General features: G+C 42.5%; 1 protein-coding gene across 1 annotated transcript in view; it reads right to left on the bottom strand.

The window, feature by feature from the left end:
* CC2D2B (coiled-coil and C2 domain containing 2B) overlaps window positions 1–25031 on the bottom strand; it is a 1427481-nt gene that overhangs the window by 101987 nt on the left and 1300463 nt on the right. The window contains 2 exon segments of the mRNA XM_085622020.1: window positions 1768–1944; window positions 2169–2267. Coding sequence (XP_085478146.1) covers window positions 1768–1944; window positions 2169–2267 — 276 coding nt within the window.

Raw genomic sequence — 25031 nt, 5'->3', positions numbered from 1 at the left:
ACAAAGGTAGCAACTCAATCCCCACAAACACACTGGGAGAGCCATGGCGATAGCCACAACTCAAGGAAGAACGAGCCCAGAGGACACACAGCCATAGCACACCGAGGGAGCAGAGGCCAGAAGGGGCACAGGCCAGAAAATGCAACAGCAGGGTAACCAAAAAGCCCAGGAAGAGTAGGGGCGAGAGACAATAGAGGAAAAAAACCCAAGCCACTGCGCCCATTGTGGGGAAAACCTGCAGGAAAGAGGGCAACAACCCCAATGGACCAAACCAAAATGGAAAGACCCGGTCCCAGGAGGAACAGCGACACGACCCTACCACCACCACAGGGACCCGATCACGACCACAGAGGCACCAGTGACACAGCAGGCCGAGGCCACGCCACTGATAACAGAGGCCCGAGCAATGGAAGCCAAGGACATCATGACACACCATGCAGCACAGGCCAGGACGAAAAAAAGCTGCATACCGCAGAAAAGAAGGTGAAGAAAAAAACGTTACGCTGCACACACCCCAGGCCCAGCAGGTCCCCACCAGCAGCACATGACACAAATCGGCTCGATTAGCCAGGCCAGGAGCACCCCAAGCCAAAGCGCCAGGGCAAAATCCAAAAACAGCCCAACGGCAAAGAGGCACACCAGGGGCACCCCCAGCACAGCCCCTCAGTCCCCCAAGGACAGCTGCCACAAGAGGCCAAAATGAGGAAAATTGCCATTTGGCACACACCTTCTGGACCGGCAGACACCAGACCAGACCGCCTGCCACTCCAAAGCCCCCAACAGCCATCCCAGGGGCACACTACTAGGCACAGCACCCAGGCAGCAGGCAACAACCACACTGGCCGCCAGGCACCCCAGGAGCACCCAGTCAGGGCAGCTGCCATGGAAGACAAGACATGGGAAAGGGAAAATAGAAAGAGGGCAGGGCAATGCCCCGGTCCGCTGAAATGCCAACCAGGGCAGGAAAGGACATCTACTCCACTGCACAAGAAGGCAAAGCAGAGTCCGAGACCTGGGAAAAACAGCCCGAAGGGGGCCCACTCGGAGAAATGAACACCTGACCATCAGACCAGGACCCGAAGCCCATCCAACAGCAGCAAGAAGGCAGCACAAAAGCCCACAAGGCAACACATCAGGAAAACAGAGAGCACAAGTGCTATGTGGTACTTACCCCCAGGGCCAGCCCAACTGCCAAAACAACACCCCGAAGGTCAGCCCAGGCATGCACCACATGCCAGCATGCCCGACACCCAACCGCCGACCGCACCGACTGCCAAGCATCCAAAAAGCACCAAGTACTCTGCCGTAGGGATAGAGCCTAAATACCGGCCAAGGGAGGGCACAACCAAAGCCCCTTCCTTGGATAATACGGGCCAACACATGCCTCAGCGGGGTATCTTCCAACTGTCCCAGCCATCACGAAGACTCGGGCCTGTTCCATGGATCCGGCGCACCAGCCTCGTCCTGATCTGTCGGTAGACAGAAAAAAGAACAGGCGGACTTCTGGGTAAGTACTGGTTAAGTACTCCCAATGGGAGAGGGTAGGGTTAGGGGACCCACCCAGCATTCCTCTGTTCTTTTTTTCTGTCGTGGAGATGGTTAGATCCATCATTAATGAATGGGACGAGGACAACGGGACCAGGAGTGATGAAGATTACCATTACGTAATATGGCATGCTTTCTGACTGTGATCACAATACAAAGCTTAGTCTTCTTTTCTTATATAAAAGAAAAAGTGGTAGCAAAAGATAAAAACGACATAGAAACCTTTTCCAAATCTTGTCCTGTGGGTGCAATGTTGGGATCAATCGTAGCAAATATGGTTATAATGCTCAGTTCCATTAAATCTTGTCCAATAATATCTTCGTTAGGAAACACATAGGTGCTGCTCCAAGTATAGCCAAGTAAAGCTGGAGGCATGTTTACTTGAAATGTCCCACTGATCTGCCAATAAACATGAAAAATGTTACACCAGTGACACAAATATAGCAATACACAATCCAATACAATCTAAAGTACGGCACTATATACCTAATTATATCATAAGCAAAGTATATGTACGGATACAGTTCCATCCAGTAGTTTCGTAAAAGCCCACCCTTTTAATCTTGCAGAACATATAGAAGTAAAAAAAAAAAGGTTCTAAAATAAGAGAATAGTGATGTTACCTTTGACTGATGGAGAAGTGACGTGAAAGGAAAATTTACACAGCCAAGCCAGCTCTTTTTCATATATGAATGGGTGATGCAGCCCCTTTGGCAATCGTCCTGTTGAGAAAATATGTCCCTTAAAATGTCTCTCTTTGATACATGAGTAGTAAGAAATTATTTTGTTAAGTACGGTAAAACCCTACTCATGTATTGAAGTTATTATGATGCTTTTAAAAGACACGGTAATCCCCGAATCTCCAATCCACTCTATAAATTCACTATTAAATAAAACACTTAAACTAAAACTAAAGTAAAATAACTATAAACCATTACTTTTTAGGAAAGAGTAAATCTAATGAGATCATGAGTCCATACAATGGATCTTTTGTACATTTAAACGCAGAGTTTGCAAATAAAAAACTGGTATGCCAATATGATTACAAAACAGTACGAAATCCCTGGGTCTATAATATTTAATTTAGAGAATGTGTCCACAACTACATGTCAAGTAAGGGAAAAACACAGAACCCACCATGGAAAAAAAGGATAAGAGAGAATTAGAAAAAAGTGCATTTCCCTTTTTAGGACGAAATCCCTCACTCACCACAAGGTGACATGCTTCATCATAGGGACTTTCCTCTCAAAGGAAAACCCTAGTTCCATTGAGGGCTACACCCTCTCAATGAGAGGGGAGCTCAGGGATGTTTTGTCACAGAGAGGATTCACTAAATCCTTATATGAAGAGCAAAAATAGTTCAGAAAGTGAGGGCGCAGCGCAAAACAAGTGAAAACAGTGCAACTAAAACTAGCTAGGAGGTATCACTACTAATTTTATTCTAAGATACCCACTGCTAGGATTAAAACCAGAGCACCAGCGGTATGGATTTATAACCGCTATGGTGAACATGAAAAAATGGTCGACATGTTTCAGACTTTGTACCCAAACGTGGGGTAGGCTTTCTTAAGGACCTCACACAGGTGCTGCTGCGAACAATTCAAGTGCAATACAGAAAGGATATGTATATTATAGTATATAACCTCAAACCTCAGTCCAGCCGTTGTAGTATGGACGAGTATACCTAAAGAAAATAAGAAATTATAAAATAAAATAATCCATATGTGCACTAATATATCATGTGGTACTGTGTAATATATTGATAGCAAATCTTACCCGCAACTGCTGGGAATTCAAACCCACCTCAGCCTGGCAGCCGCTCAGGAAGGGGGCACCGCTCTGAAAAAACGGTATACAATCTCATTAGGAAAAAATGTCCTCACTGTTCTACGGCTACTTAGGATCCTGTAGACTACCAATGAGGCATATAACACAGAGCTAACTAAAAGGAGAACAAGGAGCAGTCAAAAGAACTTTGTAGATAATAAAATCAATTGTCTCAATGGGCCCATAAGTATTCGTTTAAACAAACGAACTGCCTTTGATAAAACTAGTATCTTAAGTACATAACACCTTTTTTGACTCATTCTAATGTGGAATGAGTAAGTCACAAAGACCAACTAGAAAACTAAGGCCCATGGTGGTTTAATAAAAGACCAAAATTCCACACACCATACAGACATTGCTTGTATAGATTTAGCAAACAACTACTTTCAAAGTCACCAATGGTAACATGGCGATTTAGACCAACAACTCTTTAAACATCTAGTGTCTTCAAGAGGCCAAAAGAAGACAAAAAGAAACCTGGCAGGAGCCCCTAGATGATAAACCTCCCAACCAGGCCAAAAAGTCTTAAGAACCCCTGCAGTACAAACTCACCTCTCCGTCGGTACTCCACGCCAAAGTGAGCCGGCGACCGGAGGTGAGTCTGCTGTTAGAATGGGGCCGTGTAAATAGTGCTTCAAATTAGCAAACAAATCAGCCACAGCTGCGATGTATACGTCATTATCACGTGAATCGCGCACTTGCGGTGATGGAAACACTCATCATCTGCGCATGCGCATTAGTTTAACCATAGCGAAGGATTGTACCCAACTCAGCGCCGGCGCGCTGAAACATACACTACCAACGCTGCACATGCATTGTTGTAGAAACACATGACTGCACTGATTTTCAACCCAGCGCAATAGCGCTGAAACAAGTCATGCCGAAGCCGCACATGCGCTGTTACAGGAATACTTAGCAGCATAGAATAATTTGAAACAAACATGGTATCGTAATCCTGGCACAATAGCCTATCCTTTACACAGGATTTTCCACCAAGCGCAATAGCGCTTGAACAAGTCATGCCGAAGCTGCACATGCGCTGTTGCAGCAAAGAATTAATTATATGCCATTCATTTTAACCCAGTTTTCACATATAATTATCGCTGATAACAGGTCCACTAATATTATCATTCAAGAATTTGAACAAATGAAGTGTTATGCATGTAACGAGAAGCTCGCGATCCCTCAACGCATCAGCGCGGAACACTGTATCATCCTGTATCAAGCCAATGGTAATAGGGAATACCTCATGTTGTTAAATCAAATGAGCCAAACTAGTCGGCCAAGAACTGTACCAACTACACATGGAAAAGAAAGGTCCCAGAAGAACAACTTTCTTCTTTGCCAAGAAAAATATGAGCAAAAATGAAAATGAAAATGAAAAAGGGCTAATCAAAATATCTCATCATCACAATGTCTTAGAGATAGAAATGCACAAACAAGACACAGGATATAGTAACATATGAGATTTCTATACCAGAGCACAGGACAATCTAACATATATAGGGAGGCCCTATTAAAGAGAAACCCACGGAATCTCCTCATTGAGACCTGTCCTGTCACTTTGTAGTTTGTAGAACCACCATTTGTTTGAAACGGTTTTTATTGTTTTGGTTTACAGGCAACAGCTTAGCATCCGTATATCAAGTCACAATTATTTTCCGAATCAATCAATCCCCCCCCAACAGCCGATCTTTTAGTGCCCTCCCACCCCTGCTCCCCCCTCCCCCTCCAGTGTGCTCCGTTCCGTACCATATACCATGTGATTTGTAGAACCACCATTGTTCGCGTTTATAGAAAAAGGAGGTAACATCTGTGATATGCGGTGGAATGTATGGTTTTTCCAAAACAGTCCATTTAAGGTCCGAAGGGCTGTGTTGAGCTAACAAGAAATGATTAGTCAATTTAGTAGAAGTTTTTCTACATCTAATCGTACTCTTGCGTTCCAGAATTCGTACCTTCACTTTCCTTGTGGTCATGCCCACGTACCGCAAGGCGCATGGACAAGTGATCACATCGAGGAGGTTCTCGCTATTGCATTTTGTGTGTTGTGTCAATAGCCACGGTTTCGATGAACCGATGTCAATCTCAGTGGTATGAGAAGTGTTGGAACAAGCTGTACAGGCGCCGCACGGAAAATGGCCCTGTACCGGGGGTAACCCCCACAGCGTGTCTTGTGAATTAATTTTTTTGGAACATGGACGTGTATGTATCAAGCGATCCTTAATGTTAGTACTGCGTTTGAAAGCAAATAAAGGCCGGGGTAAAGCCATGGTCCCAATGTTTAAAATCTTCCAATTGGACAGAATACTTTTTTTGATTTTGTTTGTGTAACTACAAAATGTGTGTACACAAGTAAATCTATCCAAAGGTTCTTTAGGGGCCCTAGGCTCCAAAAGTGCAGCCCGGTTGTTATTGGCAACACGTTTCATGGACCTCTTCACTAGGTGCCTCGGATATTGACGAGCTTGCAATTAAAGGGACAATTTCTTTGCATGCTCCTGATATTTATCAGCTGTGGAACAATTTCTTTTAATCCGCAAAAACTGACCAAATGGTAAATTTTCCCGTAGGGCCTGAGGGTGGAAACTATTGAAAGATAGAAGTGAGTTTCTTGCCATAGGTTTCTTATATAACTCTGTGTTCAAACCACCATCTTGAGGAAAGATCAAAACATCCAGAAAAGGTAGTGCAACTTTACTGTATTCGCATGTGAAGATCAAAAAATCATTCTGAACATTCAACCAAGCTTTAAAATCAAGAATAGAAGATGCAGTTCCTCTCCATACCACCAAAACATCATCGATATATCTTTTCCATAATCGGATGTTATCTCGATATGGATTATTGATGTTAAAAATATATTGTTGTTCAAAGCTATGAACATACAAATTAGCCAAACTCGGAGCAAAAACACTCCCCATCGATGTACCGGACACTTGGAGAAAAAACTGATCTTCAAATTTGAAAAAAATCTCTTTCATAGCCAGTTTTGCACAATTAACAATGAAAGATACAGGAGTTATCGAATCCAAGTCCCTGTTTAATAAAAGAGATTCGATAGTGGAGAGGGTCTCATCTTGCGGGATACATGTATATAAGGACTCCACGTCAAAAGAGACCAAGAAATCCGTATCTGGCTCAAAGGTGGTATCTTCAACTAATCTTAATATATCCTTGGTGTCCTTTAAATAAGTGGGCATGTCAGAGACCAAAGGTCTCAAAAAATGATCCACAAAGGTGGAAAGAGGTTCCAACAGAGAACCAAGACCAGACACTATGGGGCGTCCTGGTGGAGGTCTTTGGGCCTTATGTACTTTCGGAAGTGTATAAAAGTACGGAACTACTGGATTGACTTTAATCAAAAAATTAGCATCCGTTGGAGTGATCCAGCAATTAGCAAGTGCTTCCTCCACTATGATCTTTATCTCCCTCTCGAGGCGTTTGGTGGGATCTTCTCGTAAGACTTGATAATAGCGACGATCTTCTAGTTGTCTAAGACATATCACAGATGTTACCTCCTTTTTATATAAACGCGAACAATGGTGGGTCTACAAACTACAAAGTGACAGGACAGGTCTCAATGATGAGATTCCGTGGGTTTCTCTTTAATAGGGCCTCCCTATATATGTTAGATTGTCCTGTGCTCTGGTATAGAAATCTCATATGTTACTATATCCTGTGTCTTGTTTGTGCATTTCTATCTCTAAGACATTGTGATGATGAGATATTTTGATTAGCCCTTTTTCATTTTCCTTTTCATTTTTGCTCATTTTTCTTGGCAAAGAAGAAAGTTGTTCTTCTGGGACCTTTCTTTTCCATGTGTAGTCAGTACAGTTCTTGGCCGACTAGTTTGGCTCATTTGATTTAACAACATGAGGTATTCCCTATTACCATTGGCTTGATACAGGATGATATGGTGTTCCGCGCTGATGCGTTGAGGGATCGCGAGCTTCTCGTTACATGCATAACACTTCATTTGTTCAAATTCTTGAATGATAATATTAGTGGACCTGTTATCAGCGATAATTATATGTGAAAACTGGGTTAAAATGAATGGCATATAATTAATTCTTTGCTGCAACAGCGCATGTGCAGCTTCGGCATGACTTGTTCAAGCGCTATTGCGCTTGGTGGAAAATCCTGTGTAAAGGATAGGCTATTGTGCCAGGATTACGATACCATGTTTGTTTCAAATTATTCTATGCTGCTAAGTATTCCTGTAACAGCGCATGTGCGTCTTCGGCATGACTTGTTTCAGCGCTGTTGCGCTGGGTTGAAAATCAGTGCAGTCATGTGTTTCTACAACAACGCATGTGCAGCGTTGGTAGTGTATGTTTCAGCGCGCCGGCGCTGAGTTGGGTACAATCATTTGCTATGGTTAAACTAATGCGCAGATGATGAGTGTTTCCATCACCGCGAGTGCGCGGTTCACGTGATAATGACGTATACATCGCAGCTGTGGCTGATTTGTTTGCTAATTTGAAGCACTATTTAGACGGCCCCATTCTAACAGCAGACTCACCTCCGGTCGCCGGCTCAATTTGGCGTGGAGTACCGACGGAGAGGTGAGTTTGTACTGCAGGGGTTCTTAAGACTTTTTGGCCTTGTTGGGAGGTTCATCATCTAGGGGCTCCTGCCAGGTTTCTTTTTGTCTTCTTTTGGCCTCTTGAAGACACTAGATGTTTAAAGAGTTGTTGGTCTAAATCGCCATGTTACCATTGGTGACTTTGAAAGTAGTTGTTTGCTAAATCTATACAAGCAATGTCTGTATGGTGTGTGGAATTTTGGTCTTTTACTAAACCACCATGGGCCTTAGTTTTTTAGTTGGTCTTTGTGACTTACTCATTCCACATTAGAATGAGTCAAAAAAGGTGTTATGTACTTAAGATACTAGTTTTATCAAAGGCAGTTCGTTTGTATAAACGAATACTTATGGGCCCATTGAGACAATTGGTTTTATTATCTACAAAGTTCTTTTGACTGCTCCTTGTTCTCCTTTTAGTTTGCTCTGTGTTATATGCCTCATTGGTAGTCTACAGGATCCTAAGTAGCCGTAGAACAGTGAGGACATTTTTTCCTAATGGGATTGTATACTGTTTTTTCAGAGCGGTGCCCCCTGCCTGAGCGACTGCCAGGCTGAGGTGGGTTTGAATACCCAGCAGTTGCGGGTAAGATTTGCTATCAATATATTACACAGTACCACATGATATATTAGTGCACATATGGATTATTTTATTTTATAAATTCCTATTTTCTTTTAGGCATACTCGTCCATACTACAACGGCTGGACTGAGTTTTTAGGTTATATACTATAATATACATATGCTTTCTGTATTGCACTTGAATTGTTTGCAGCAGCACCTGTGTGAGGTCCTGAAGAAAGCCTACCCCACATGTGGGTACAAAGGCTGAAACATGTCGACCATTTTTTCATGTTCACCATAGCGGTTATAAATCCATACCGCTGGTGCTCTGGTTTTAATCCTAGCAGTGGGTATCTTAGAATAAAATTAGTAGTGATACCTCCAAGCTAGTTTTAGTTGCACTGTTTTCACTTGTTTTGCGCTGCGCCCTCACTTTCTGAACTATTTTTGCTCTTCATATAAGGATTTAGTGAATCCTCTCTGTGACAAAACATCCCTGAGCTCCCCTCTCATTGAGAGGGTGTAGCCCTCAATGGAACTAGGGTTTTCCTTTGAGAGGAGAGTCCCTATGATGAAGCATGTCACCTTGTGGTGAGTGAGGGATTTCGTCCTAAAAAGGGAAATGCCCAATTTTTTCTAATTCTCTTATCCCTTTTTTCCATGGTGGGTTCTGTGTTTTTCCCTTACTTGACATGTAGTTGTGGACACATTCTCTAAATGAAATATTATAGACCCAGGGATTTCGTACTGTTTTGTAAGTGTAGTTTGGGGAATAAGTCCCGGGTGGTCTTTAAAAGTTTTTCTCAGGACCCTCTTGTTTTCAATCGGCTTGTCTTTGTGAGATGCCAATATGATTAGCCATACATTAACTTGCATTACCAAAATGACTCAGCAAAGGAGTTAGTTGAAAGATTATCGGGTGAGAAACCTATTATGTTAGCAATTACTGGTGGAAACATAAATTTTTTTGGACTAAGTCCTCCCCACAGTCCTATAAGAAGTGAGGGTGAACCACCCACTTAAGGAAAGCGCCTCCTTTATCACAACTCCTTACTTTGAAATATTTAACTCCTCCCAATAAAGGCAGTATAGGTATAATGCCACCCCTCTATAACACTCTCTATCCAGATGCAGAGTGTGAAACCCTGGACTTAACAGTGAGTCTTTTAGCACCTCTTCAGCAACAGACTCCTCACCCCCAGGGGTACTGTATTACTAGCAGGGTGGGGTAGGCCCAGCAGTTTTTCTGTGTTTTAGCAGGATTTCATTCAGGCTGCTGAGTTGTGGATGTGGCGCAACAGTTTCATTAAATTCCCTTTTTGGGGGTCAGACCCTGGAGATTTTGCCCAGGTCCTGGTGCTCAACAGCATGGCATATTAATGAGGACAATCATGTTCAAGACAAGGGCTATTTAATATTTCATGGTGCTGCTATCCCCAGTACAGTGTGTATCTTAAAGTCATGAAGACTTTTACATTAAAATTCTTCCATAGTTTGAAAAATGTATATAGCTGTAGTGAAGGTTTACTGCTGTCAATTCAGAATTCTGCAGTTCATGTTGAGATCAGATGTAGATTTTTTTTTTTGTCCTCATTCTTCAAAAGGATGCTCTAAATTCAAGATGGTAGGGCCGGTCCGACCAGTAAAGGGACAAGGAGACACCCGGTCACTCCACACCGAAGGATGGGTAAATTCTTACCCCGGGGTCTGTTGTCAAGGTGGCCTGCCTGGGTTGACCGTGGCCCCTATTCTTCTACAGGCCTGTATAAATAAACTTAACTGGACTCCCATCATAACGGCCTGGAGAGCAAGTTCGTACTCATTGGACCAATAAGCGCATAGATTGTATTTCTTACAATGAGTGAATCCCAAGAACAAAACCCGATTAAAGCAAGGAACAAAACTGAGAAGAGGCAGTGTATTATACCAGTCAAAAAGAATTATGCAAGAAAATTGTGTACGTTATTTCCTTGAGAGAAACTAGAAACATATGTTGTAAACCAAGTATCCCAGAGAACCCCAAATTTTGTTTTTTTAACCCTTTTATTTGCTCTATCAAGTTGTGAAATTCGCTGTGCTGAGCGAATCCATTCAATTTTGGGGGAGAGGGGAGAATCCATTTTACACATATCTCCCTTCGCGCCAGAAGTATCAGAACAAAAAGGAGCACCTTCTGGTTTTTAGAAAATGTTACGTTTTCCACCCCACTAGGAATCACCCCCAAAAACACGGAGGTTCCGGACAACCCAACCTCTCTACCCATAATATCGAAAATGGTCTTACTCACATGATTCCAAAAGAGCTGAATAGATAGACACTGCCAGAACATGTGGACCTCATTCACGTTGTTCTCATCACACTTCCGGCACTTCTTTGTCGCACCGTTCCCCCAACTTTGACAATTTCTGTGGCGTCCAGTATGCCTTATGGACAGTAAAAAGATGGTTTCTCTTTAAAGGTGCAGCTTTCACATAAGACCACAGGATAGACATAGATACTTGCCCCAGGGTTTCAAGGTCTTCACCTGGCAGGTCCTTCTTCCAGCTCTCTGTGAATGGGTTCAGCCTGTCCTCCCCAGTCTCGATTATCAGCCAATACCATGCTGCTACCTCTTTCTGAGTTGTAGATCTTGTACAAATCCCGTTCACCAGGTCCCGATTCCCTACTATCTCTTTCCCTGACGATTTTATCCAGCTCGAGATCTGATAGTGTTTAAATTTTGTGGCCGAGTTGTTTGTTAGTTCAGAGAAGCACTGCCAAGGAATCAGATCATTGTCTACAATTAATTGACCCCACTTAAGTATCCCAGATTTACGTAGGAGGAGTGCAAGTGCATCCAGTAGACATGCAAGGGTGCCTGGAGACTCCCATATGGGTGTTTCATCATTATAGTAAGGTATACGCAGCAATGCCCTCACCTGAGACCAGACTCTAGTTGCGGCTAGGAGAATCTTCAGCCTGACCTTCTTAAAAAATGTAGGATGGCCAAAACTTTAAGAGAAAGAAATCTGCTTGAGTCCTGTGAATATTTGTTAAAGCCTTGAAAAGTGGGGAGAAGGCCGAGCTGTATTTTAAGAGTTGGTGTGAATTTTATCCGGTGGAAAGCACAGTAGTATATGTATAAATCCGGGGTGGCAATGCCACCATGGGCTTTTTTCCTCCTAAGCTTCTTCTGAGAGATTCTTGGGGTTTTTCTGCCCCAAATGAAAGCGGAGAATAGCCCCTGTGCTTTTCTAAACCAGACTTTGGAAAATTCTAATGGGATAGAGTCAAATAAGAAGGTGAATTTGTGCAGAATTAACATTTTTAGCAGATTAGACCTACCCAAAATAGAAAGTGGAAGGGTCTCCCATGCCTGAAGCTGTTGTCTCACAGAGATGGTTGTCTTATCGAAATTCACCTGGGCTATCTTATCTTTGTTTTCAACTATTTGAACCCCAAGGTATCTTATTTGATGTTTTAGAAGGTCGCTCTTAAAGGGGGTATTCCATGTCATAAGCTCAGTTTTCTGCTGGTTAATTAGATAGCCAGACACTTTCCCAAAGTTTTCCAGATGCTCCCATATCTGGAGGAGTGAGTGTTCTAATTTCCCCGTCAGAATCATGAGGTCATCGGCGTATAAACCTATTTTCTTTTCCCAGCCTTTACAACTAAAAGGGGAGATAGCATGGCAGGATCTTAATTTACATGCTAATGGTTCGATGTACATATTAAACAGGAGGGCCGAGAGGGGGGCAATCCTGTTGTGTTCCTCTGGAGATTTTTAATTTGTTTGTTTTGTTAGATTGCCATTGACGAGTACCCTGGCTGATGGATTTTTTTATAGGGCCTTCACTGCTGCCACAAAAAGTTCTCCTAGGTTAAAACGTTTGATAACTTTGATTAGAAAGGGCCAACTGACCCTATCGAAAGCTTTTGCACCATCCAAGATCATGATTGCTAGTGGGAGCTCATATAAATTTGCCAGGTCAATTGCTCCATTAAGGTCATGCATTAGTTTGCGTAATTGCCTCCCCTTCATGAAGCCCTTCTGGTCAGGATGTATTATAGACCCTACTGCTTTGTCTAAACTTTTAGTTAAAATTTGAGTGTATATTTTGTGGTCACAGTTCAGAAGGGAAATAGGCCTATATGATTCACAAGCTTGTGGATTTTTATTTGGTTTCAAAATGATGGTAATAGTGGCCTCGTTCCAGGATGAGGGAAGCTCCTGAACAGAGATAAAAGCGGAGTTAAATAGTTGGAGCATAAATGGAGCTAATTCTTCTTTGAGAATAGTATATATTTAATTTGGAATGGCGTCGGGGCCCGCAGCTTTCCCTTTCTTTAGGGTTTTAATAGTCTGTAAGACTTCTACTAAGGTGATTGGATTACTCAGGTTATCTCGGTCAGGGTCTGGTAGTGTGGGGAGTTGTAGGCCTGAGAAAAAAGCTTCAATATGCTCCTCGCTCTGGGTTAGATCTTCTGAATAAAGATTTAGAAAGAAGCGAGCAAAAGCCTCCTCAATCTCTGAGTCCTCTGAAATGGTTCTGCCAGTGCTTGGACACATAAGACTCTTCATTCCTAACGTGGTCCGCTTTGGTTTTCCACGCGAGGAATTGACCACATCCCTCTTCATACTCGTGGTGAGAGAGTCTACTTGCTTCCCATTTCCTTTTGGTTATTACTTCTAAATGATCCACTAACTAATTTTTAGCTATGGATAGTTGTTGTGTGTTATTTAAATCATTCGGCGCCTGTTCTAATGCTGCCTGCTTTAGAAGTATTGTTGCTTCTAGTGCTTTAATTTCGTCCCTCACTTTCTTGTTATGAACAATAGATAGAGAGGTCAATAAGCCTCTCAGAAAGGCTTTATATGTATCCCAAACTATGTGGGGGGGAAGTAGAATTTGTATTGAATAAAAAGAATTCAGTTGTGTCTTTTTTTAGCCTATCAATAACTGATGGTTCAAGAAGTATTACACGATTTAGTGTCCATCTACGCGAGGGGGGACAGTTTGGTGAAGCAATTTCCAAGAGGACGGCTGAGTGGTCGGACAGATGTTCCGGAAGATGGGTGACGTTAATTGTGTCTTTGCTGGTGGTGTGATCTACCAGGAAGAAATCAATCCTAGATCGATGACCACATTTTTTGTTGTGAAAAGTAAAATTTCCCCTTGATGTCCCAGAGTTGTGTCTCTTAGCTCCCCAAATATCCAGAAGTCCTATATCAGACATTAATTGTTTCAAGTCTTTACGTGTATTTTGTGTAACCCCTACAGCTCTTTTAGACATAGAATAATGTTTGGGATCCAGGACTACGTTAAAATCCCCTCCCATGATAATAGGGTCGTTTACGTCTACTAAGTGGAGGAACAAGGATTGTATATGGGTCGGGTCATCTAAGTTAGTACCATAATAGCTGACAAAGGTAGCCCAGGAGGTGTTTATTTTTGCCCTGGCCATTACCCATCTGCCATGTGAATTTGCGATGACATTTCCAAGGATTGCATGAGTAGGTTTTTTAAAGATAATAGCGACACCTTTCATAGGAGAGGTCTGTGTTGTGTAGATGCAATGCTCTATCCATTTTTGATTTTTGAGTATCCCTACCCAATCTTCTTTGCATAGATGTGATTCCTGGATGAGCAAAACATCATAATTCGTGAGACGCAGATATTCTAAAATTTTCATTCTTCTGGGATGAAACCTAAGCCCGTTCACGTTCCAAGATAAGATTTTTAGGTTTTGTGGCCTACCCGGGACTGTCATAGAGAAATAGTTTATTTAGACGTGCTTCCTGTAACTGTGTTATAACTTCAAAAGTATTATTTATGAATGAGGAATTTTTTTTTTCCCATATGCTCCCCCACCATGTGCTTAAAAACATCCCCTGTGCTTTTTGTTTTTTGTCTTTATTTTTGAAACCCCCCCACCCTTGCCCACCCTGGGGAACCCTCCCTCAACTCTAGAGGCGTAGTAGAGTGCCTCCAATTCGGACTCTCAAGAAGGGCAAAGAAGTATTAGAATTTTTTCTAAATTGGATGTGCTCTTAATCTGGTCGATCCAGGAACTAACTTCGTCGGGGCGGGGGAACATGGCGGCCATCAGGTAGAGCGGTTGTGGACTCGCTCCACTCTCAACGGGAAAAGCAGGACTACGATGCCTTGGATGTTGCCGATTGAATGCAGGGGGCAGTGCTGCATGATAGCTAGTTATAGGGTCTCACCTCCGTCCCTTCGCTCCTGTTTCGCTCCCCCCCTTGTTTCTCCCTTGGAGTTTCTCTTTCCTTCGGAGTAAGGCTCCGCGCGACAACCCGCGGTGGCATCGGAAGTGGTTGGCCCGCCGCAAGGCAGAAATTGGGCAGAGGCTGCACTACGGATCGCCAGAGGTCTGAGTGTAGCGGCAAGGATTGGTTTTCAGGGAGATAGGACCTCTCTCCTTACTTTTGCGGCCCGCAATCAGGAGAACGAGCGGGAAGGCGGCAGCGGCACAGCATCAGGTGATGAGAGGTTCCCCTCAATGACCCCGGTAAGGAGGAGGAAGAAGGGGGTGCGAGGACAGACACCAAAGGGAGGCGTGAGCAACCTGGGAGCGCTGCAGACCCCAGGGGGGCTGGGAGAGCTGGGGGAACCAGGAAAAAACAGCAATTTGAGCAGCAATCTAAATAGATATACACTAAGGTGCAGAGGTCTCTGGGAGCAGGACCTGTCTCCTACTGAGGTTCCACCTGAAGTGACCAATATATTAACCCAGCAGCCTCACCTAAAGTCCACAATATCTGGTCTTACATCCCAAAAGAAAAAATTACAACCAGATAAGCCGCCACCCACAGAAGGAAAAAAACTCACTAAAGCAAACAAAGTAAACTAAATAAACTGGCCAGCTCTCAAGTTACCCCCTCCTTGCGTACATATTTCAAGGTACAAGCACAGGCTCTGGCTCAAGTTTCTACAGCCACCCACTGTTCCTTCTGCTTACATTTCTGAGAATAGCGCTACCCTCGCCCATACGCCCCTCGACAGCGTTGGTGACTCCATAAATTCAAGAGGAACTTCAGGGGTAATGGAGAAAAGAAGCAAAAATATCTCAATGGAAAATAGATTTTCCCCATTAGCAGAACCTGAGTCTACGCCAGTCTTGGCGCAAATCACAAATGCCCCGGAACAAGGCTCGAGACAACAAGGTTTAACTACCCCCAGTTCTAGCCCCAGTCCTGGCCCCAGTCCTAGTCGAACTGTTAGCCCAGACATTACACGAAGTCAACCGCCCGAGCAGGAGGAGGGTCTCAGAGAACAAGACTCCAATTCCCCGCCTCCCTGAAGGTGATGTGGAAAAACAAAATGTTCAACTTCACGGACCCCGACAAAGTTAGTTCCTGGATCGACCAGATTAAGAGCACATCCAATTCAGATTTTGATTTTACACAAAAATTGAGAGTCAACACATGGCACCCCATCCCATAATGGGTGTGTTTATTCATCCTTTATTTGAAGATTGGCTCAGAGAACAAACCATAAGCAATTGAAAAAGACAGGAACACTTGTAGAAGTAATCCAAAAGTATACCTTTGTATAGATTCAAAGAAAGGGAAAGTAATCAGTGCTCAGGTGATCACACAGTGAGTGATAGACGAACATTGAAATAGTGTGTGTAATATAAGAGGCAACAGAACAATGAAAAGTTCAGGAAATTTTGGTCCAAATGTGTCCTTATGACTCAGGAACACAAACAGTTCACCAAAATATTTAGTGTCCATTGCCCTTGTTGTCGACTGTGCTTCAACCTATTGTGATTAAATGGTCATAATCAGGACATAAATAATACATATGGTGCACAAACAAATAAAAGAAGGAGCAGAAGTCAAAATTACAGCCCAATGTGGGCACAAAATAACTTTTATGGCAGGGGCAACCAATTGCACAAAGTCAAAGTAGTCAAAAGAGATATTTGGTGGCAACATCTGCATCAATGCACGGGGTATAAGTGCCCCAGTTGTGCACAATGGTTTCCGATGGTTAGTCTGGAATGCTTTCAGTCCAAGTCATTTCAGGGGTTATGGACATCAGCCAGCTTTAAGCAGTCATCTAATTAGAAGGAGCTCTAGGCTAATTTCTATTTAGTCAAGATATTTTCCCCAATCCTGAGAGGCTAGGAAACACAGATTGATAAGACAATTTTTTTCGCAATAAGTTTCTAACATGAGAAAAGGAGGGGATTGCACTGATGAAGGTACACACCATCCATATTGGCCAATATTGTTGTCAAACAGAGTGTTAATAGGATGGTTTACATCCTATCTTTATCTATGGTGAGCTTGGATTTTCGGCTATTTAGGTTGCATGCAGTGTTGTGTTCATGCGATAATTATTCTCAATAGACTCCTTGACAACAGAAAGTGATGACTCAATATCATATGTCACTAAGCAAATGACCTAAACCTGTGACGAAATGAAAATGAGAGCCCATTAAGTCCCATATAAAGACCAGTATGTCAGTTCAAGCTGTCTATTTGAAAACATATATGTTGTATGTCATAGTGCCTGATTTAGAGTTTGGTGTACGGGTTACTCCCTCACAAACGTGACGGCTTCCCTGTCTACCATATTACAAATGCCATAGGATATAATGGACTGGTAATACTGCAGACGGTATATCCGATGGTATATCCGTCACATTTCTGATGGAGTAATCCAAACTCTAAATCAGGCCCTCTGTCATAATACATTGGGCCCATATTATTGGCTTTACAAATCAGAATAGGGTCAGATAAGGTAGCACTTATGGACACAACAATAGATGTAAAACATGATCATAAGTGATTGAGTAAGATATTATGATACCAACAATGGTCACTACTCCCTGAGTAACAGACCGAGTATGAGGACATAGAAGCAATCATCAGTACATCAGTAATCAGTAATCTGATAGTTGAGGTAGACAGAGAGTGCAAATGCTAGAGTGAATTGGTGTCTCAAACAAAGGAGAATGTCATCATAGGTTTTTATTCACATTGGTGACTTTTAAGAGTTTGACTACAAGGATGTGCCCATTCCCTCACAGCTGATGAGGTTCAACAGAAACCCATATAGTGCGAGTTAAAAAGATATCCTGAGTCACATCTTTGTGCCATGTATAATACTGTTGGCTTCCTGATATATATGAGCAGAGTACTATGCCGGCTATTGAGGTGTGCAGTGTACACATACTTGTGGCTGTGATTACACTCATAGTGATTGAGTGTAAGAAATTGAGTCATTAGTTGTGCAGAATGTGAGGCCTGCACAAATAATAGGTCCACAATTTCCCCTTACTGGTAAACAAGCACCACATTGTAGTTCTTGACTCTCTCAGGGTACTGAGGCAGAGCAGTCCAAGGCCTACTCATCGGAGGTGGTGTGGCTAGTAATCACCATTCGCTGGCTCATGATAATAATACTCAATAAATGTATTGTCCAGTCTGTGCTTTTCTTTAGATTAGGAAAAGTACATTTATTACCCACACACTACTAAATACTACACATTTATTTACAAATACATACATCAGGCTGATTTAAAATATTTCAAATAACATCCATTTGACCCCAACTGGGTCATGACCTTCCAATTTACAGCCCCCCACTTCTACCACATAGATATCACAATATAGGGGGTGTCACTTTAAAAAAAACAAGCCTATCGGCTTTGTCAAAGGTGCACCATTTAAAAGACAAATAATCCACATATTATAAACACCCATCATTTCACTGTCACCAATATTAACCATGTGTAAATGCAATACTTATTGTCAATAAAACATTTCAAAATTGTTCAACAATCCATGCCAACTTAAAAAGTTAATAGAGCATTGGAAATAAACATAACATGTGTTTGTGTCTTATAATACACCTTCAGGCAACATACAATGCAGCTATAAACCCCCCCCCCCCCCCCCCCACCAGCAGGTGCTGCACTTCCAGTCATAAAGCAAAAGCTCCAAATAATGATAAAAATGCAAGAAGGTCATAGTCTCTTTGACGAAGAAAACTTATGGTCATTTGGTAATATCCCTTGGGTGGGTGCTGCTGCACTCCTACAGCCCCCCACATTTTCTTTGAGTTGTTGGTGGTGTCCTTGTTGTCCTGGGGCCACCACATGCTGGGAACTCTTGGGCAATCCAAGCCCCGCAGGACATCATCGGACAATCCTCCCCCATGAACATGAATTTTAATCAGGCAGCTCTGACCACATCCCTGTGCTGCCATGTGGCCTCATGCTGCATGGCTCCTTTTCATTTTCTTCTTTCTTTTTTTTACTTGGGTGTGCCTGGTCAAGAATCTTTCAATGAGCATAACCCGAGCAAATGTAGGCTGAATAGGTTGATCCCGGGCTCATTGTACTCCTGGTGGTGAACTCTAGCCACCAAGTGCAGTTTCAGCAGACCTCCTCAACTCCAATGGGGTGCATTCTGTGAAGAGATGGTTTTCCTGGCTTTCTACACCAGCTTTCCTCCTTTCCTTTGTCTCCGGTGCACAGAAGTCCAGGTTTTCACCCAACTGGACCTTATGGAGTGAAAGAGGGGCAGCCTCTCTGACCCTAGGGAAGACCCAACTAGGGGCAGAGTCCTTAGTCCTTTCGGGCATCAGGGGGCTTGTCCTTCCAGTTGTTCATAACTGCTGCCCCCATAACAGTAACAGTGTTCAGAATCCAACAGCAAAAACATCTCTTTCTCCCTTGTGCAAGAGATTTTAAGGGGGGGGAGGTTCTAGAAGCCATGCACCTCTGGCCAATCCTGGGGTACCACATCACCTCTCTAAACCTGTCCCAATCCTCCTGCACAGCATGTTGGGACAGTTCAGGATGGTGCCATACAGAAGTCACTGGTTACATCTCCTTTAGAGGCTTGAGCTCTGTCCCTCACTGACATCACTGTCAACGCCTTTCCCACCAAAAATTCAAATAGGAGCCCCCTCCTTTATAGGCTCCAGTCATCTGGGCTTCCTCTTTTGTTCAGTGGGCCTGAGCTGTCACAAGCTAATTTACATATGCAGATTTTCTTCAATACGCCTTTACCCTCAGCAGCTGAGGGAAGCACTTTTAATTATTCTTTTTGTGTGGGGGTCCTTTGTTCACTCTGCTGGGGAGCAGCAGGTTGACAAAAGGCTCCAACTCTAATCCTGAACTGAGCCAGAGAAGTATAAATATTCTGGATAACCTATAAGAAGTACATTTATCTGCTTCAAACTTACATAGTCAATCTTGGCACACGTTTCACCTCATTTGTACGGCAAAGGAGAGCGAAACTGCTCTCAAAGGCAGATTCCCCATTGTTTTTAACAAAGTGTCACGGCAGACAAAACAGTAAGTCGCACTGACTTCACCTATGAGTGCCCCCTTCTATTATAAGGCATACACCCGGTCAGTATCTAACACTGCAGAGTCCCCTCTGAGCCGGGCTACCTCTGTGCAGTTACCGGGCTTCGCACAATGGTATTCTCATATGCACAACCCACACACGTGTGCACATGCCTCTGCACATATGTTCACATGTAACTAGCCAACTGCCCCTTACCCTAGCTGCGTTGCAGCAGCCATATCTTAAAATACGGACATTGGTGGTAAACACGCGCACTCTCTTTACCATGTGATTACCATGGTTGAGACACTAGTTGCGAGGCTCACCAACAGTAAAAATTCTAAACCCAGGAGATACAAAAAGTGAAAAATTCTGCCAAAAAATCCTGGCGTAGAACCCATTTTACAACATTGAGATTGTGTTGTTTTGTAGTTATCTCTGTTAAAGGTACAGTGTATTGCCCATGACTGTGTCTCATGTTTTTACTCTGTTGAAACATGATCAATTTTAATTTGACATTTGTTTTTTAACCAACAGATGTTGCTAGCACTTTAAGCCAGGTAAGAGAACCTTCTTGTGAGAAAACTCTTTTCACATTTAGAGAGTGGTAGGTTTGGAGAATAGAAGTCCTGATGAAAGCCAAGTAACCTGTTTAGTCAAAAAAAAGTTATGTTCGTCTGAAACATGTCGGCATTAAAGGATGTTGAAACCATTGTGCTTTAATTTAACTTCCGGCCCTTGTTTTTTAACTATGATATGGGTACTCACTAAATAAAAGGAAATATCCAGTATATAACCATAGTCATCTGTACTCTTACAGGCTCCCTGCATTTGTACAGAACAAATTCTTATATGAGTTTCCGCTTTTTGGTTGAGCCCATTCAGATGGTACTCAGCTACCTGAATGAAGGGAGACACCAATGATGAAGCATGCCAACATTTGGTGGGTGAGGTGTCTCCTCTTATTATCTAAATAATCCTGTAGGTGATTTTGGTAGAAGGCTAGGTAGGAGCTTGTAGTCTATGATGAGTTATTGATGGGTGGATGTGCAGTGTTTATAGGGAAAACATCTCCCTCGCTCTTATTGTGTGATATAGCCCATTATTCCAACACCTAGGAAAACAGGTGTGAGAACACTGGGCCTGTCGTGACCCGGCAGAATGGTATCCCACTTCGGGATAACTCTATGTCAAAGACCAGGTGACAACAGCTTCTGATAGACCATGTTTTGCTGCTTGTCCCTCTCTTTAATATTTCCAATCCACATCCTGCAATCCAGAATAGAATCACTTAGCCCAAATAATACTTGGCTGCACATAGACAGCATTGTGTCCTACAAGATTATATCTTCCCCACTTTTAAAAGATAAGAAAATGTAATCCATTGAATGAATAAACAATATAGAAAGACATATCGAATTATTAAATTGGTATTCATCACATTTCTTCAATTAGACATTGTGGTAAAGACGCACTCCTGACTGGATGTTGTTTTCCTTTATCCTCTTCCACTTTGCTTTATTATGGACATCATCATTCAAAGAAAATTCAAGTCTGCATCCTCCTTCATTTCGGACTTGGCAGGATGACCTTTCTGTGAAATGGTGTCATGTTCTTTTAGTGCAGATTTCAGGATCTGCAGAAGTCAAAGTTTGTTGTGTATGTCCCAAAAACATTTCTGAAAGTGTGTTTCCTCTTAATCTACACAGAGTTTCTCTGTAATTTCTGAACATTTGTCACAAAGTTTGATGAGCCAGGATTTGAGTAATTGTTGCTCGCTGTCATGTTTTCTTTATGTTGTTCATAAATCATTCAGCCATTCTATATTTACATAGCACACCATGGCAGTACACAACAGTTGGTATGTATAATTATTTTAGACAATGTACGACACTGTGAACTACACAAATGTTACATTTACAGAGACATAAAAATGACTGACAAGATTCTACAGGACGTATATACAACACATATTTACAAACTCCTCACACCTCAAGTCTTTTCAGGATGAGTCCTGTGTGTGACAGTAATACTACATACCAACTGTTGTGTACTGCCATGTTATACTATGTAAATAACCTATGTATATGTAAAAATGTGTATATAATTTGAATAAGAAACCTATATAAACACAAACTTGGCAAACAATAGGTAAAAATTCTTCTCTAGAATTAAAAATTAAGTACTGGGTAGCACTTTTTATTTAGAAAAAGTAACGAAAGACAAAAAGTCTATTTTTGGACTTGAATAGGAAGACTCATGTAGATTCTTATTCACAAATGCATGTACATTTATGGTCTGGGTGGCACCATTCTGTTGACTAGTGAGCCTGCAGCACTTATTGTGCCACTCACTTAAGTAGCCACTTAAAACATGTCCCAGGTCTGCCACTGCAGTCCGAATGCAGTTTTAAACTGCCAAGTACACTTGGCAAAATATTCACCTTTCCAAGCCTTACACTCCCCTTTTATTACATCTACGTCACCCCTAAGGTTGGCCCTAGACAGCCTACAGGACAGGGTGTATTGTAATTTAAAGGTTGGACATGTACTTTTAAGTTTCACATGTCCTGGGAGTGAAAAACACCTACATTTGTTTTTTACCACTGTGAGGCGTACCTCTCCCATAGGATAACATTGAGCTGCCTTATTACATTTAATGAGTGCTATGTTTTGATTAGAAGCAGGTAGAAAATTCATGTTTAAATTGTAAATTGTAATTTTAAATTGTCTTTAATGGTAGAGAAGCATAGGTTTGATCCCATCCTTACACATCACAGATGCACAATATAAGAGGAGTGGGAATAACTTTTAAGAAAAGATGGAATTTTGTATCCCTCATTTTAGATGATCCTGAATACCTGTTCCTGAATTGTTGGGCTTCACTCTGAAAGCTGAAAAAGGTATTATTCTTTCTGGTATTCTAAGCTATCACCCTCCAGGCCCTCACAGCACATATTTGCCACTTCTCATTGAGGTCATCACTAATTCAATTAAATTCTTTTTATTCTAAGAGACTTTAATTTGTGGGCTGAGGGGGACCCTTTATTTCCTTTCAAGGAATTGCAAGGCTCCAGTGATATTTTGGACATGCAACAGTCGGTAGAGGGCCCCACCCATCAGGGTGGTCATACCCTGGATCTCATTTTCGCCACGGAGGTGTTCGTCACTGTGAGAGCCATACTACCCCTTTGCTGGACTGATCATGCATTAGTAACCTTTCATCTTCATGGAAGGGAACTTAAGCCTCTAAGTTGGCCGTAGCCAGACAGTGATTTGGCAGGGCATGGCATAAACTAAACAAGCCAACACAAGGCAGGCTATTTATTCTGTCTACCATAGTTGATTCTGGTAGTACAGTGGAAGAAAACTACAAAGCTCTGGAGGGTAGAATTCTGGAAACCCTATATACAGACATACCTATCAAAATTTTGAAATTCCCACATAGACCTTCCACCCCCTAGTATAGCATATCCCTCAAAATGCAAAAACAAGTATGTAAGAAATCTGAGAGAAGGAGAATAAAAAGGTCCTAAAGAGCTCTTTATATGACTACAAGAGGGAGATTGGCAGGGCAATTCCATTCTTGCTTCTCCATATAATGTCAAATAGTAATTTGACATTATGCAAGAAGTTTCAAATCCAGAGTGCCTGAATCAGGATATTATACTATTACGGGTACTTTGTGACAACCCCCCTGAGTTCTTTGAGGAAAATATCAGCAAGATTTGCGAGGACATCAGTGACTCTCATCAGTTGAGGGATCCCAGTTTTATTGCCACTCTCCCCAAAGGCAGTGCGGATATAGAGATGTCTATCCTTACCAAGACTGAAACATCTACATGGGCAAACTCACCCTATAGTCACGGGAAAGTTTTAATATTTTGAACCCTTAATGGAGGACTGCTTTCGCACTATTGTCATGTCCACTTCATCAGGCTCGCCACTTGACCCTCTGCCTTATTGGTTTTGGAAAGACCTGAGAGACAAACTATTCCAGCTTCTTTTGCAAATATGCAATCAATCACTGCAATCTGGCAGTGTACCTCAGGCTTGGAAAAGGTCATAGTTTCACCTATTTTGAAAATTTCCTCTCTAGACCATCTTGGCCCTTAGTAACTGTAGGCCAATATCTCTCCTTCCCTGGTTAGTTAAAATATTGGAACGTTTTGTTATTAAAAAACGGTCTCAAGGAGGTGCAGTTAGGTCTTAGACCTGGACATGGGACTGAATCTGCCCTGCTCCTGGCCATGGATGAACTTAGGATGCTGGTAGATGGAAGCCAGTCAGCGGTCCTGATCTTATTAGATCTCTTGCTCGGATTCAATATTGTTAGCCACAATACGCTCCTGGCTCGACTTGTCTCGATTGGAGTATGTGGTACCGTATTGAACTGGATGCACTCCTATTTGTCAGAACCTTGTCAGGCAGTTGCCCTTCAACCCTTCTTCTCAGACTTTAAAACTATCAAACATGGAGTTGCACAAGGCTTTGCACTTAGCCCAATCCTTTTCAACATATACATGAGGCTACTAGTTACACTCATCAAAACCCATATTATATTAGTTAACTATGCTGATGATACTCAACTAATTTTTCATTCAACGTTAACGCTTTTCATAATTGCATGAATGGCATCACCAGTTCGCTGAAGTCTAACTTCCTCAAATGTAACTGGGACAAAACCAAGTTTTTGTGCGGTTCTGCAAATAATGTTCCTGTTAATCCCTCGTTAAATTTCTGGCCAGTGTCAACTGATGAAGAGCTGAAACAATCTGAATCAGTCCACAACCTGGGGGTCACATTTAACAACAAGTTGTTCATGGAGTGTCAAGTGAATAAAGTTGCTGGCACATGCTTAATGCTACTCCGGGGTCTCTGTAAACTCCTTCCTTTGTTGCCTACAACTGCCAAATCTCTACCTGTATGTAGTGTTATTCTAAGGAGGTTAGAATACTGCAATGCCCTCCTGCTAGGAGTACCAGAATTCTTGTTAAACAGACTACACAGAGTCCAAGTCTCTGCTGCCAAACTGGCATTTATTATACCCAGGAGATCGGCAGCTACCAATCCACTTTAGGATCTTCATTGTGGGACCTACACTGGACACCCCCTTCACAACACAGATGCTGTAAATCCATTGAACTGGCACACAAGTGAAGGGGGTGAGCCAAACACCCCCTGCTGCACACGGAGGG

Source organism: Triturus cristatus, chromosome 1_2 (assembly GCF_964204655.1).
Source record: "Triturus cristatus chromosome 1_2, aTriCri1.1, whole genome shotgun sequence".
Classification (NCBI taxonomy): domain Eukaryota; kingdom Metazoa; phylum Chordata; class Amphibia; order Caudata; family Salamandridae; genus Triturus; species Triturus cristatus.
This window is presented reverse-complemented; position numbering and strand designations above follow the sequence as displayed.